Below are 12324 nucleotides of genomic sequence, written 5' to 3' on the forward strand. Positions count from 1 at the left end.
TTTAGTGCCTTTGTCTTCAACATTATAAGTTATAACATACCTGTGAATAAATTGAAATCATTGTCAATATCAACATGACTGTGGAATGTACCAACCCGCACTTGGTCAGCTCGATAAAACCATTCTATGGGGCCTTTTAAAGGTAGGACACATTTTCTCATGATGATGGAACATATTTTTGTTAACAAAAATATTTTATCAGTATTTCGTCAGTGTTTTGTACTTAAGCTAATTCAATACAATAACATATACATATTGTATAAATGATTTACCTATAGCAATAGGCGTGTTACACAAAACATTGAGAAGAATAACTCAAAACATTGAGAAGAATAATTTGGGGCCCTGACTAGATTATTTAACAAGACTTTTTTGATAAACTCCAACTCTGTATGATAAAGCTATTGACAATTGGTGTGTAATAATAACAATTGAATTTTTTATTATAACTGCTTATCGTTCAAGTTAAATAAACAAACTCATACCTATACTAAGTCTGTGAAATGGTGTTAAAGACAATTCATTTAGATTTCTGATGTATGAAACTTTATGTTCTATGCTTTACTCGTCTGGTAAAATTTAGAAAGTAGACCATAATCTGTCTTTTTTTAAGTCTTTGAATGAAATGTTTTTGTGAATGTAGCCATCATCACCTTTGTAACTTTTATGAGACTTATCAATATTATTTTATATAGATAGAAAACAAATAAAAATACTTATTAGTTAGGTACGTTTAATTAATAATTTATTTCTATGAAATGACTTTCAAAGTGTGTCTATTTGTTAAAAATACTATAGAAATGACGTAAAAATAATATCAATTTATTCCTAACCTGCCTTAATAATCATAATTTCATTTTAATTCAGGTGTGATAAGCGTGTTATTTGCATGAAAGTAAATACTAATTTACTTAGTAGACGATAACATTGAATAAACACGGATAGTGCAATTGTAGGGCTTCTAGATTATTCTACAATATATTAGCTTTTAGAACTTAAGTCGAATTCCCAGATTTGATTACTGGATATTAAAAAAAATCGTATAAAATAGGTAAAACTTCAAAAATTTTGACCATGAATTATAAAATATAAGTAAAGCAATTTACATGAATTAAGACCGGACCGAACTAAAGTTTTAACTTACCTTTGAATATTTTTTTTTTCCATAAAATTTCAAAGATTCGAGAATATTCCGTGATTTCGCTAATTTAAAATTTGCTTTTTTAGCCGTCAAAAGGATGGTACAGGCTACAGCAGCCATTTAAATATTGTTTTAAAGGGAATTTTCTTGAAAGTTGTTGGCTCGAATGTTCTGAATTATATCTGTAGTGCTGATTATACAGTTTATTTATGAAAATGTCGATGTTCAGAAGAGTCGAGTTATGTTGGAGTCAGAAATCTGCTCTAGCCACATGTAGATATAAATACATTTAAGTAGGTTTTATAAATAAACTATACCTAAGGATATTTAAATATAACTAGATAGCATATTATAGGACTTTAAGATAAGTATTAGCATTGCTTATTCAATTAAATAGACCTATATATTTATATTTAGTTTCAAAGTTAATGAACAATAAGCAAAACATAGTGTATGAAGCAGAAATTCCTTCAGCATTAGATTATGTTGATAAGGAATTTTTGAAACGTTTAGGGATACTCGTAAAAATAACAGAGTACCTAGAGACAATTGATGGATATATTTAGTTTAAAAAACAAAAACTTTTTTTTTATTAAGTAATAATGATTCCTTAAATGTGTCAAGTAACTACTCAAAGGTGCATATTATTAACTGCGATAAGGGTCCCTAAATTCAAATGCTTGTAGTTTGTGGTAAAATCGGAAGCGGTAAGAAGGCAGTATTGATTAAATAAAACTGGCCAAGTGTAAATCGGACTCGCACACCAAGGGTTCCGTATGATTAAGACCAAAACAGATTCACTACTTCTTGGACACCCTGTACATTATAGGTAGAATTACTAGCGTCTAGCACAGAATATATAATAGTTACTAGGTAGTAAGCTTTTGACTGTGCTTTCTGACTGCTGAATCTAGTTAGTTCAGGCGAAGCCAGCTATTGGAATAGTAGATAGGTATGGTTTAAATTAGGGATGTAACGATACATGATTTTGCCGATACGATACCGATACCGATATTTGTAGTAATGTATCGGCGATACCGATACCGATACCGATATCGATGGCTTGGTAGAAAAATAAATAGTGAATTATGCATAAAAAGTTACCAACATTTAACAGAGACAACTGTTAATCGTATTCTTTTAAATAAAAATGCCAAATCAAAAAACAGCAAAACCATTTATTTTAGTATTATTATTTTACGAAGTCAGTTAAACTTTAAGTAATACACATACAATCAGTACCTAATAAAAGTTTACTATAATTGGTAGAGTTTTTTCAGAAAACAAAGTGCGCACGCGCGGGCGGCCTCCCGCATCGTTCATTGGGCGCGGATTTTTGAATTATTTGATATCAAAAAAATTGGTTGTTTGTAAAGTAGGTTTACGATCAAGATGTTTACGTGATAACATAATGCAGTGGCAGCGCTCGAGATGAAACGGGAGATCGGTCCGTCTCTCTCTCGTTATACCTGCGATCGCGCTCGTGAGGTTTTGGTGTGACACAAGTTTATGAACATGTCACCCGACTAAAACGATTTTAAAAACGCTTTAAAAACGTTATCACGTTAAAAATTAAAAAAATTCAAAATTATTTATTTCTTTCCTTTACATAAACAAATTTGTGATTGGAACACTCCTAGTAAGCAAATAAAATGCTTGTGTCAGGAGGTTCCGCTCTTCCTTAACACTATTACAGAAACAGAAATAAAACAATATGAATGATTCATACAATGCAAAAATATAAAAGAAAAGAAAGAATTTAATAAAAAAATATCGGTATCGGTTGATTTATTATCGGCGATACCGATATATCGGCTTGCCGATATATCGGCCGATATATCGGTATCGGTATCGGTATCGTTACATCCCTAGTTTAAATATAATTTACTTGCACATAAACAGTATATTATCAGTGCACAATGTGTTATATAATTTTATCTTTATCAAGATTATTGATTGTAGAAATTCGACATTTATTCAATCAATACCTAATTAATTAGCACAATATCTTGTAGGCATGTAATTACCTAGTAGTTGTTAGGTAGGAGAAGAAATAAAAAAAATAAATATAATATTTAAAGATATTTATTAAAATAGAAATTTAAGTGAGAATCACACTAAAATTTGTATAATATATTTTGAAATAGGTATAACATTTGTATACATACGAATATACACACGATCAAACAATAATTGTGATAAACAATTTGTAAAACATCATTAATTAGTAATTAGTTATCTGGATCACTGTGTGTATCGTCTAACGGTGCATTCACATCAAACGAGCGAATGCTTATTCTAACCCCACTATGTGAAATTCTTTTAGTGTAAACAGGCGTAGAGCATTCTTTCGTTGTTCTTATAGCGTTCGAAAATATTCTATGCAATATTCTAATACTGAACAACCCTGAATACGAGTTTTGGTTTACACTTCAATCACGAAAGAATGCTCTTACTCTATCTAAGCTCTATGTTCTTAGCTCTATGTTCGGTTGATGTAATTTATGCACCGTAACACAATCAAATAATTTCCTCTCACTAATTATTATAAATGCAAAAATCTGCCTCTCTGATTTATGATATCAAGGATAAATCGCATCACCGATTTTGATGAAATTTTGATAATGAAGGATGAAATTTTGTCCTCGGTTGTGCCTCGGTTTTGTCTGCGGGTGAAACCACGGCGCACGACTAGTTATGCATATACCCTCATAAACTCATAAATTAGAGAGCAGGAAACATACGTAAATTGCAGCATCGTAACGAACCCCATTTATGTAAAATTAGATAACAAATTACCCTATCATTACGCACACATCAAAGAACTTTGGTTTGTATACTTATTTGCTATGAAAATAAATACCTCATAAGTAAAATAGAGTTGTGATAAGTAACAATATTTCTTTGTGTGCTATTTTATATACTAGATATCTAATATAGAATCTAATACAATATTAAAAAGAACACATTTGTAGTATTTATTTTATGAAGTTCGACATTTAGTTTATCCTCTAAGTTTATCATTCCAAGTAAGCAACTCATACTTAATTTAACACATCAATATGTCTAGATAACTATTTATTTAGTTTAAAAGACATGTAGATATTAAATGATCATAAAATCGATAAGATTCTTCAAAACAATGAATCATTTGTGTTTTATATAATTCAAAGATAAGATGATCAAAGACATTTGGACTAAATAACAACCAAAGCTATATTTTTACCGTTTAGAATGAGAAAAGCCTTTTTTAACCGACTTCAAAAAAAGTAGGAGGTTCTCAATTCAGCCGGTATATTTTTTTACAACCATTTTCTTACTTGGAAATTATCTTTTAAGTTATAAAAAATATTAAAAAATTGTTCACTATTTCGATGCCCCCAAAATAGTCAAAATATACAAGAATATGTTAACAATATCTAAGTAAAGATTAAGAGCTGCGAAAATATATTCCTCTGGTGAGATGCTGTACTTGTGTTTCCCGCCCATCATTAGCTGTGTGTCATAGACTAGATACATAGAGAACAGCAGTACTCCCAAGGACGCGTACACTAGGCGAACTATGTCGTTGCGAGGGATGAAAATTGATATCAAACCTGTAATAGGAAGTTTTGTTATAGCACAGATAGTAGATTACTTAATCTATACTAATATAATAACGCTGAAGAGTTTGTTTGTTTGTTTGAACGCGCTAATCTCAGGAACTACTGCCATAACTATCAGGTCCTCTGATTAGATAATCTGAGAGGTCCTCCAACGTCATTCGTACTTCGAATTTAATTGTGCCTAAAAGCCTAATCTGTATGACATTTAATTTTAACTAAGGGACGCAGTTTATCTTTAAATTAAGGCAGTTTATATTTTTAAGTTAACAATAATAAATAATAATGCGTACCAAACATAAGAAGTACCATAGACGCGGCGACGAGCGCTCCGCCCATCATGGTAAAGTCCCATTTCGTTTGGAAAGCAAATAACGTAAGTCCCAGACATACTGCAGCTGTTATACCTACAGCTATGAATACCTGAAAATGATTAAAAAGTTATTACAGATGACACACAAATTTTTTAAGCAATTTTATCACAATTAAGAAAAAAGAAAGAAAGAAAATTACACAATACACCGAGTATATTATATACCTATTATTTATGTATAGTTTGACGTGATTCTGTTGTGTGAAATGTTGAGGTGAGTATTAATGTATAATAATTGTAATGATTAAATCGCTTTTAAAATCGGTTAAAATGCATAAATATTGTTTACATTATATGTTAGTACTGTTTATAATAATATTTACTAACTTAAATACTCGCGAACACAAGATAACATTATGTTGCAACGTTTTTCTGGCTTTCTTGTTGTGTTATTTTATGTTTTTCGACTGCATGTGTATGCATATTTTTTCAGCATTGCGGATATGCGGATAGACAAACTCATTTATTTTTTCAATTCTTTAATATTTTTAGTTCATGTTAGGAAGGTGATGAATTTTATTATCTTCATTTAGTGCATTTAACACATACCTCGGTAGCTTCATACGTGCTAGAAGCGACGCCCAATAGGAAACTCTGGGCCAGTGTGAAAATGAATAAGAAGATAAAATTCATCGGTGTTGTCCTTCGCACGTTTTCACAGCACGCCATTGCTATAATGCAGACAAACGTCACTACTAGCGCTATCCAACTGAAATTTATTAAAAAATAATTATATAATACTATTAGTTTATTATTGGATATTAGTATATAACTTAACAATTGTTTATTATGTATTAAGATAATTTAATTTATAACAGTAAATAAAATGAAAATATAATCAGAGAAGGCCTATTTTAATTTGCAAGTCTCTACGTAATAGGCAGTTTCAAGTAGTACAAGGGATTCGTAATTCTAAGAAATAAATTTGCATACATGCAGTACTTATTATTGGAAATACATACCTACATAAATAGGTAATGCTGTCTGTCTGTTAAATATGGCAAAGAAATAGAGACTAAAATATAGAGCTATACATACATACATTTTTTTCGCTATAATTGTTACAATAAAAAAATTATCTGACTTTGTATCTATGATGTTTTATGCAAAAGGTCAACATCAATTTGAATTTGAGAAGCCGTCATTAGGCAACCACTGAAATTTGAAAATCAGTGTATTGCACTGAGTGGCAGGCCTATTGTGGCATTTAAGTTACATTTAAGTTATTTGTATCTTTTTATGTATCCATAATAAACGTATTTCATTTCATTTCACAAATTGCAAATGAGCAAAGCCGCGGGATAAAAGCTAGTAGGTATTTTCGTAAACAATAAACTGTACTTACAAAAGATAAGGATTGCTTCTCACGAACACTTTTGTTGGCTCGTGGAAAACGAATAGAGCAATGAATCCCATTGTAACCAGCAGCTGACACATAAGTATGGAGTATACCTGTGGTAATAATAAAAATAATTGAATTAGTTTGAAAAAAAAAACTAATAAATAAGAAATTATTGTATTGTCACCGATCCTTGAAAAGTGAACAAAGTTTGAACAAAAAGCGGGTCAAAATCGAGTCTAAGGCCGCCTGTCCATCTGAAAGAAAACTTCCGCAAGAAATGTCCGACAGTCTGTCTGACAGTAGCTTGCAAGTCTAATTCCGCGTTTCCAACTGCAAGTAGACTTGCAAGTTGCTGTCAGACAGACTGTCGGACATTTCTCGCGGAAGTTTTGTTGGAAACGCGGCCTAAAGGAGTCGGTTACATACAGGTGAAGCTAATAAAAACGTGTTAAAAAGACATACATATTGATACTAGAGGTATATTAAACTCTTATATATTTTACGTTTGTGTATTCCTTATTTCTTCAAATTCACTGAGAAAATTTGGGTTTTCATGGAAAATTGTTTAGCCATATCTCCATTTTATATGGTATTTTTTTAATATAGACTTTTGAAATAATACTTTTTGATATTATGAAGGAGATTCGATATAATCTTAATACTATTATAAAGGCGAAAGTTTGTATGGATGTTTGTTACTCTTTCACGTAAAAACTACTCAACCGATTACAATGAAATTTAGCACACATATAGAGGGTAACTTGGATTAACACATAGGATAGGTTTTATCCCGGAAATGCCACGGGAACGGGAACTATGCGGGTTTTCCTTTGAAAACGCGGGCGAAGCCGCGGGCGGAAATCTAGTGATATAATAATATTAGCCTATTAGGTATGTATCTGGACAAAAGATTTCGGCATGAACGGCCATGATAAAGGCCATGAACTTCTAAAATATAAAGTAGGTAGGTATTTGAATACCTACATAAACAATTCTTTTTGTGCAAAATGTTTTCAATATCCTTATTTAAATTTTTGTTTAATTTTTAAATGATAGGTGTTCTCATCATTTTGTTTTTTGAAATGATAATAATACAACATCTGGTAAAGATTTGTAATTCCCACACATTGCAATAGTCCAACATCGGCCGCGGACGGCCCAGGGCTGTATCTCTATAGTGCAGTCATGGGCAGGCTGCGGCTGGTGTCCCACAACACATTAAAATTCTCTAAAGGGCCTCTGCGTGTTGGACCTGTGTCCTCACGTAAGCCTTCCAAAGGACCGGGTATCTTCCTGCTCGTGGTACCCGTGTATTATGGAGAGCGACATCTGGTAATACCCCATATTTGCATACTCGAAATATGATAAATTACACAGGTAAATACGTAAGTAAATTTCCTAGAACCAACCAAACATATGCATATTTTGACGATAAAGTTATGAATCATATTTCATATAAGTACCTATTTAGGCGCGCATAGTTGTATTTTTATCTAGATTTTTGCGTATAACGGAAAGATAAAAAATATGTTCAAATTACTTTCGTATACCGTATACATTACAAGTACCTACTCAAAATGTATATGTCATGGCCATATTGTAAATTGAGAAAGTATATTTGTTTGTGTTTCTTTCACATCGCAACGGAGCGATTTTATGAAACGATTTTTCTCTACATTTGAATCGTGTAGAGTACAGCAATAATTAATACATTCTCTAGTTCAAAGTATATCACTTATATGCACATAATGATAATATGTATGTGTTTCATAAGTATTACAAACAATAACATTTATTCTTACCTAGAAGGCTTATTAGAAGGTATCTGCAAAGTTACAGACACAGACTATAAGAATAGTGCGCAGGTTTTATTACCTACTTTATATTTATTTTTCCTCAAGAATGTTTTGAATGGAATGAAATGATGTCAGTTCAAAATTTGTATTTTTGTATATAGAATCTCGTAAAACGGCTAAACTTATTTCAATGTAATTTTAATCACAGATAGTTTAGACTTTGAACTATTACTATTATAGTTAGGTTAGCCTATATCTATTATTAGGCATTATCTATATTTTTCAGGTGTCATTTGTATATACCTAAGTAGTACCTACCCATGGACGTACCTACCTTTCGAATGAATGCCTTTCGTATTGATTGCTCGCTAAAGTCGAATTGTTCCATGCCGCCATCTTCAAACCTTGATGGATCCATGTAGACTACTTGCTGAAACGGTAAAAATACGTTTGCAATAACACTGTTACTTCCTATATTATTATTGAAGAACCATACAGCATAGACAATAGTTTCCTCGACTAATGATAAACTATGAAATCACAAGTGCATATTGTTATTTCAATTTTTAAAGTTTATCAATATCTATGTCACATACTTCTAGAACACTGAAACACAACCGACGATTACGAAAACTGATTGTTAACTACAGGTAAAATGTATTATCTGCCTATATATCACATGAAGAGTTTTCGTGAATAATAAGGACACTATTAATTAAAATACAGTTTTACCTGGGCCATGTAGACGCGAGTGTTGTGTCAGTTTATCGTTTTGATACTGATAGGCTGGTGATAAGGTGTTCGTTTCTTCGATAAAAGAACGTTGATACCAACGGCCAACCTTACCTGCGTTCTTTTCGCAGTTTATTGGAAATTCGTGGAAATGATAAGGTAAAATATGTAAAAAATTAAATATAGCTCCGTTTTAAGTTGAATCACAGTCGTGAGACAAAAATTAGGTGATTGATATTGTTTTATTAATCAGTAATTGTTTTATCAATAAAAGCTTAAATAATAGTGATGAATCATAGCTATTAGCTTCACTCAGAACATTTGGAAGTCAAAATAATCTACGTAGTTAGTTAGAGCATTTTGGATGTTTATTTGAAAAGTTTAATTAGTCAGCTATCTGTTTTAGTTAAAACATTGCTTTATATTTTTCTTTTTTAATATGTAGTATCTTGATATATTCACCTTCACCGTTCGCTGTAGAATTATATCTTCATTAAATAGACCGATAAAAATGAGTTTCATTTAAACATTTTACCTCGACCTCGATATTTAGGATCTTCATAGACATTTAAAAAATACTACCAGCATGCGTTTTCAATGCCATTGAGGCATTGAACTATCGACTTCGAGGAAGCGTGGCTGTCGGCGTGAAATGAAAAAGAGCGGAAACAGACATTTGTTTAAATAAATACATATTTCAGGAAATTTTTCACATACGGCACGATCTGATCCCATATTATGCTTTAGTTTGTGTTATGGAAACCAAATGGCTGATAAACATACACATATCATTTTAAATACTTATATAGATAAATTAACACCCAGACACAGAGCAAACATCGATGTTCATCACGCAAATAATTGCTCTGGGTGGCAATCGAACCCACGACCTCTGGCTTGGAAGGCAGGGCAGGCTCGCTATCACCTAAAGCTAGCGTTAGATTGATCTTGTTCAGTAATTCAAAGAAATAGGTTCGTTAACTCTTTTAGAAACCAGTCGTAGGCATACAACTGGTTTATTTTGAAATTTCAAAATTTTTTATAGGCAAGTAAAAATAATTTAAAATAAATATAATGATCGTATTTTAATAAAAACTAGGCAAAGCGTGCCAACGAATGCATCAGGATTGGATGAAAGATTCTACATGAACTAGATAATTAATTAATTAGTCTTTAAATATATCTAAAATCTAATAATATGCTCTGTTTTTAAGGGTTTAAAAATAAAACAACATCGTAGTGGACATCTATCACACAATTTATTAGAATCATAATGATGACGGTTATTATTATATGCAATATAGGTAGCATCAAGTATTAACACATTATTAACGACACTTAAGTATTATACCTAATAAATAAAAACTAAAAAGAAAACAAAAAATAAATACCTACTAGCATGTTTGTTTCAGAACGTGTTCATTAAAAACAATTATAAAGAAAACCAAATTACATCAATTTCAACTTTTACTGACACTAATTTCTATTTTTAAGCCCTAATAAATTTTAAATGACTATCATTGATAGTTCAGTGAATGGATGATTTTACAGGAGTAAGTCACGCGAAGCAGGTTTACATACTACATATAAGGCGTAATTTATCTAAAATGTGTCGTATGCATGATGCAAAATATTTGTACAATTTTCTTTTGAGGTCTGTGTATCCGAAGCAGAACGAATTCAGACAATTCAGACGACAAAGAAATTTGTAATGTTATTTTGTTTTGAATATTTGCAGTCATGTTTATCATTAAAATTTACTTATTTAGGGTTTTCTATTTCTATGAAAATAATGGAAAGAAAATAATAAAAATGTTCTTAGATACCATCGCTATTGTTTATTGTATTTATTGTACGATTAATGGAAGGAAATGTTATTGTGAAATACGAAAATATACAAGTCTATGACTAAAATTGCATTTTCCGAACTTTCAGACGAAAAAATCTCTTTTTGTTTAAAAATATTTTTCTTTGTTATTATGAATGCATATCTTTAAGAGGATCATTGGAAATTTAAATTCTAGTGAAAGATAGTGTTAAGATAGAAACTATTGAAAAGCAGTTAAATAAAAAAAAATAAAAAAAACAACAAGATAACGGTCGTAATATATTTATTTGAAGATGCAATTTTAGTAACATGTTTATCTTATACTATAGAATTCTGAGTACACTGTTAGCTCAAAGAAATCTTATATAAGAAAATCTATTGTCGTATTTTCTCAAATCCGAAGAAATCCTTCACAACCACAAGTTATAAAATTTAATGACTAACAATGTACTCTGATTAAATTACATTTGATGAATGAAAATATATATCTATTGAATAAACTTTTTATTTCTTTATATAAATCTATTCTATTATATTAAAAATCCACTTTCATAAATAAGTAGAGACGTCTATCATACAGAAAGCTATAAGAAATTTGTACAAATTTAAAACAGAAATAAATAATTTTTGCAACGGTCTATAGTCCTTATTAATACTTTTTGAAAACCGACTTTTTTGTTAATTATACATTAATTTTAATATCATAAGTGAGAATATCGACATTCATCTTAGACTATAAACCTATAAATAAAACCAATGTGATGTTGAGCCTAAAAGTAGCATAAGCATTATCCGTATAAATGCAATACCCATTATAACCTACAGAGATTAGACAAGATTCGTACCAACTGCACTACTCTGTACATTTATTCGAATAAGTAGAAACATAACAAAACATCAGTCCACAGACTACAAAAAAAAAACTCTTAAAATTACTTTATTGTCTGGTTGAGGGGGCTAACGCTAATCTATGGAATGTAGCAAAAAAACGAAGAAAAAAAAACACAAATTTGAATTTGAATTCATTACTAAAACAAATGCAGAGCGAAACTGGCCATTAATACTAATCGCTTTAAAAAAAATTACAGATAACGAATACTCAATATTCATTACATACTGGCAGGTTAGCCCTCCATCTGTCACTACCAAGAAGCTTATATCAAATACACTGGAGATTGCACTATGACCATTAACTTGTAACAAGGAAATATGACGTTGAATGACGCCTGTATGTTTTTTTATCCCTTTCACACCTAATTTGGCAAGTTGGTGTGAAAGGAATAAAAAAAACATACAGGCGTCATTCCATGTCATATTTCCTTGTTAGAGATTGTCTAATCTAAAAATGAACGCCCCTCCACTGTGTTTACGCTCACATTCAAAGTACGTGTATAGACGCAATACACACAAATTGGTCTGCCTCATTGGTCGTTCAGTCCTCCAGTCCCGTCCATGCCCGAACGACAGGACCAGTTGGCCAACTAGTGCATAAATGACGCGATGCACGACA

The 12324-nt window shown here is 31.2% G+C and overlaps 1 protein-coding gene across 2 annotated transcripts; it reads right to left on the bottom strand.

Annotated features, from left to right (window-relative positions):
* Window positions 1-3624: 3624 nt before the first annotated feature.
* Lfg (Glutamate NMDA receptor-associated protein 1 lifeguard) lies at window positions 3625-9027 on the bottom strand. 2 transcript variants are annotated; one of them, XM_090107776.1, is made up of 6 exons: window positions 8987-9027; window positions 8589-8684; window positions 6462-6568; window positions 5666-5825; window positions 5037-5166; window positions 3625-4737 (listed from the first exon to the last, which is right to left on the bottom strand). In XM_090107776.1, exons 1-6 carry the CDS (start codon window positions 8993-8995, stop codon window positions 4508-4510), a joined length of 732 nt encoding a protein of 243 aa, XP_089963902.1. In that variant the 5' UTR covers window positions 8996-9027; the 3' UTR covers window positions 3625-4507. The 2 variants fall into 2 exon arrangements, with proteins under 2 accessions (XP_089963902.1, XP_089963903.1); XM_090107777.1 differs by lacking the exon at window positions 8987-9027 and adding an exon at window positions 8851-8874.
* Window positions 9028-12324: the final 3297 nt, after the last annotated feature.

Source organism: Colias eurytheme, chromosome 12 (genome assembly GCF_061535395.1).
Source record: "Colias eurytheme isolate Ceu_HAF_F1 chromosome 12, ilColEury1 Martin Lab GWU primary, whole genome shotgun sequence".
Lineage (NCBI taxonomy): Eukaryota > Metazoa > Arthropoda > Insecta > Lepidoptera > Pieridae > Colias > Colias eurytheme.

Coding starts and splice junctions, on each gene's coding strand:
- Lfg (XM_090107776.1), bottom strand. Junction 6,569..8,588: donor GAAAGGCATTCATTCGAAAG/GTAGGTACGTCC, acceptor TTATTACCACAG/GTATACTCCATACTTATGTG. Junction 5,167..5,665: donor GCACGTATGAAGCTACCGAG/GTATGTGTTAAA, acceptor AATCATTTTCAG/GTATTCATAGCTGTAGGTAT.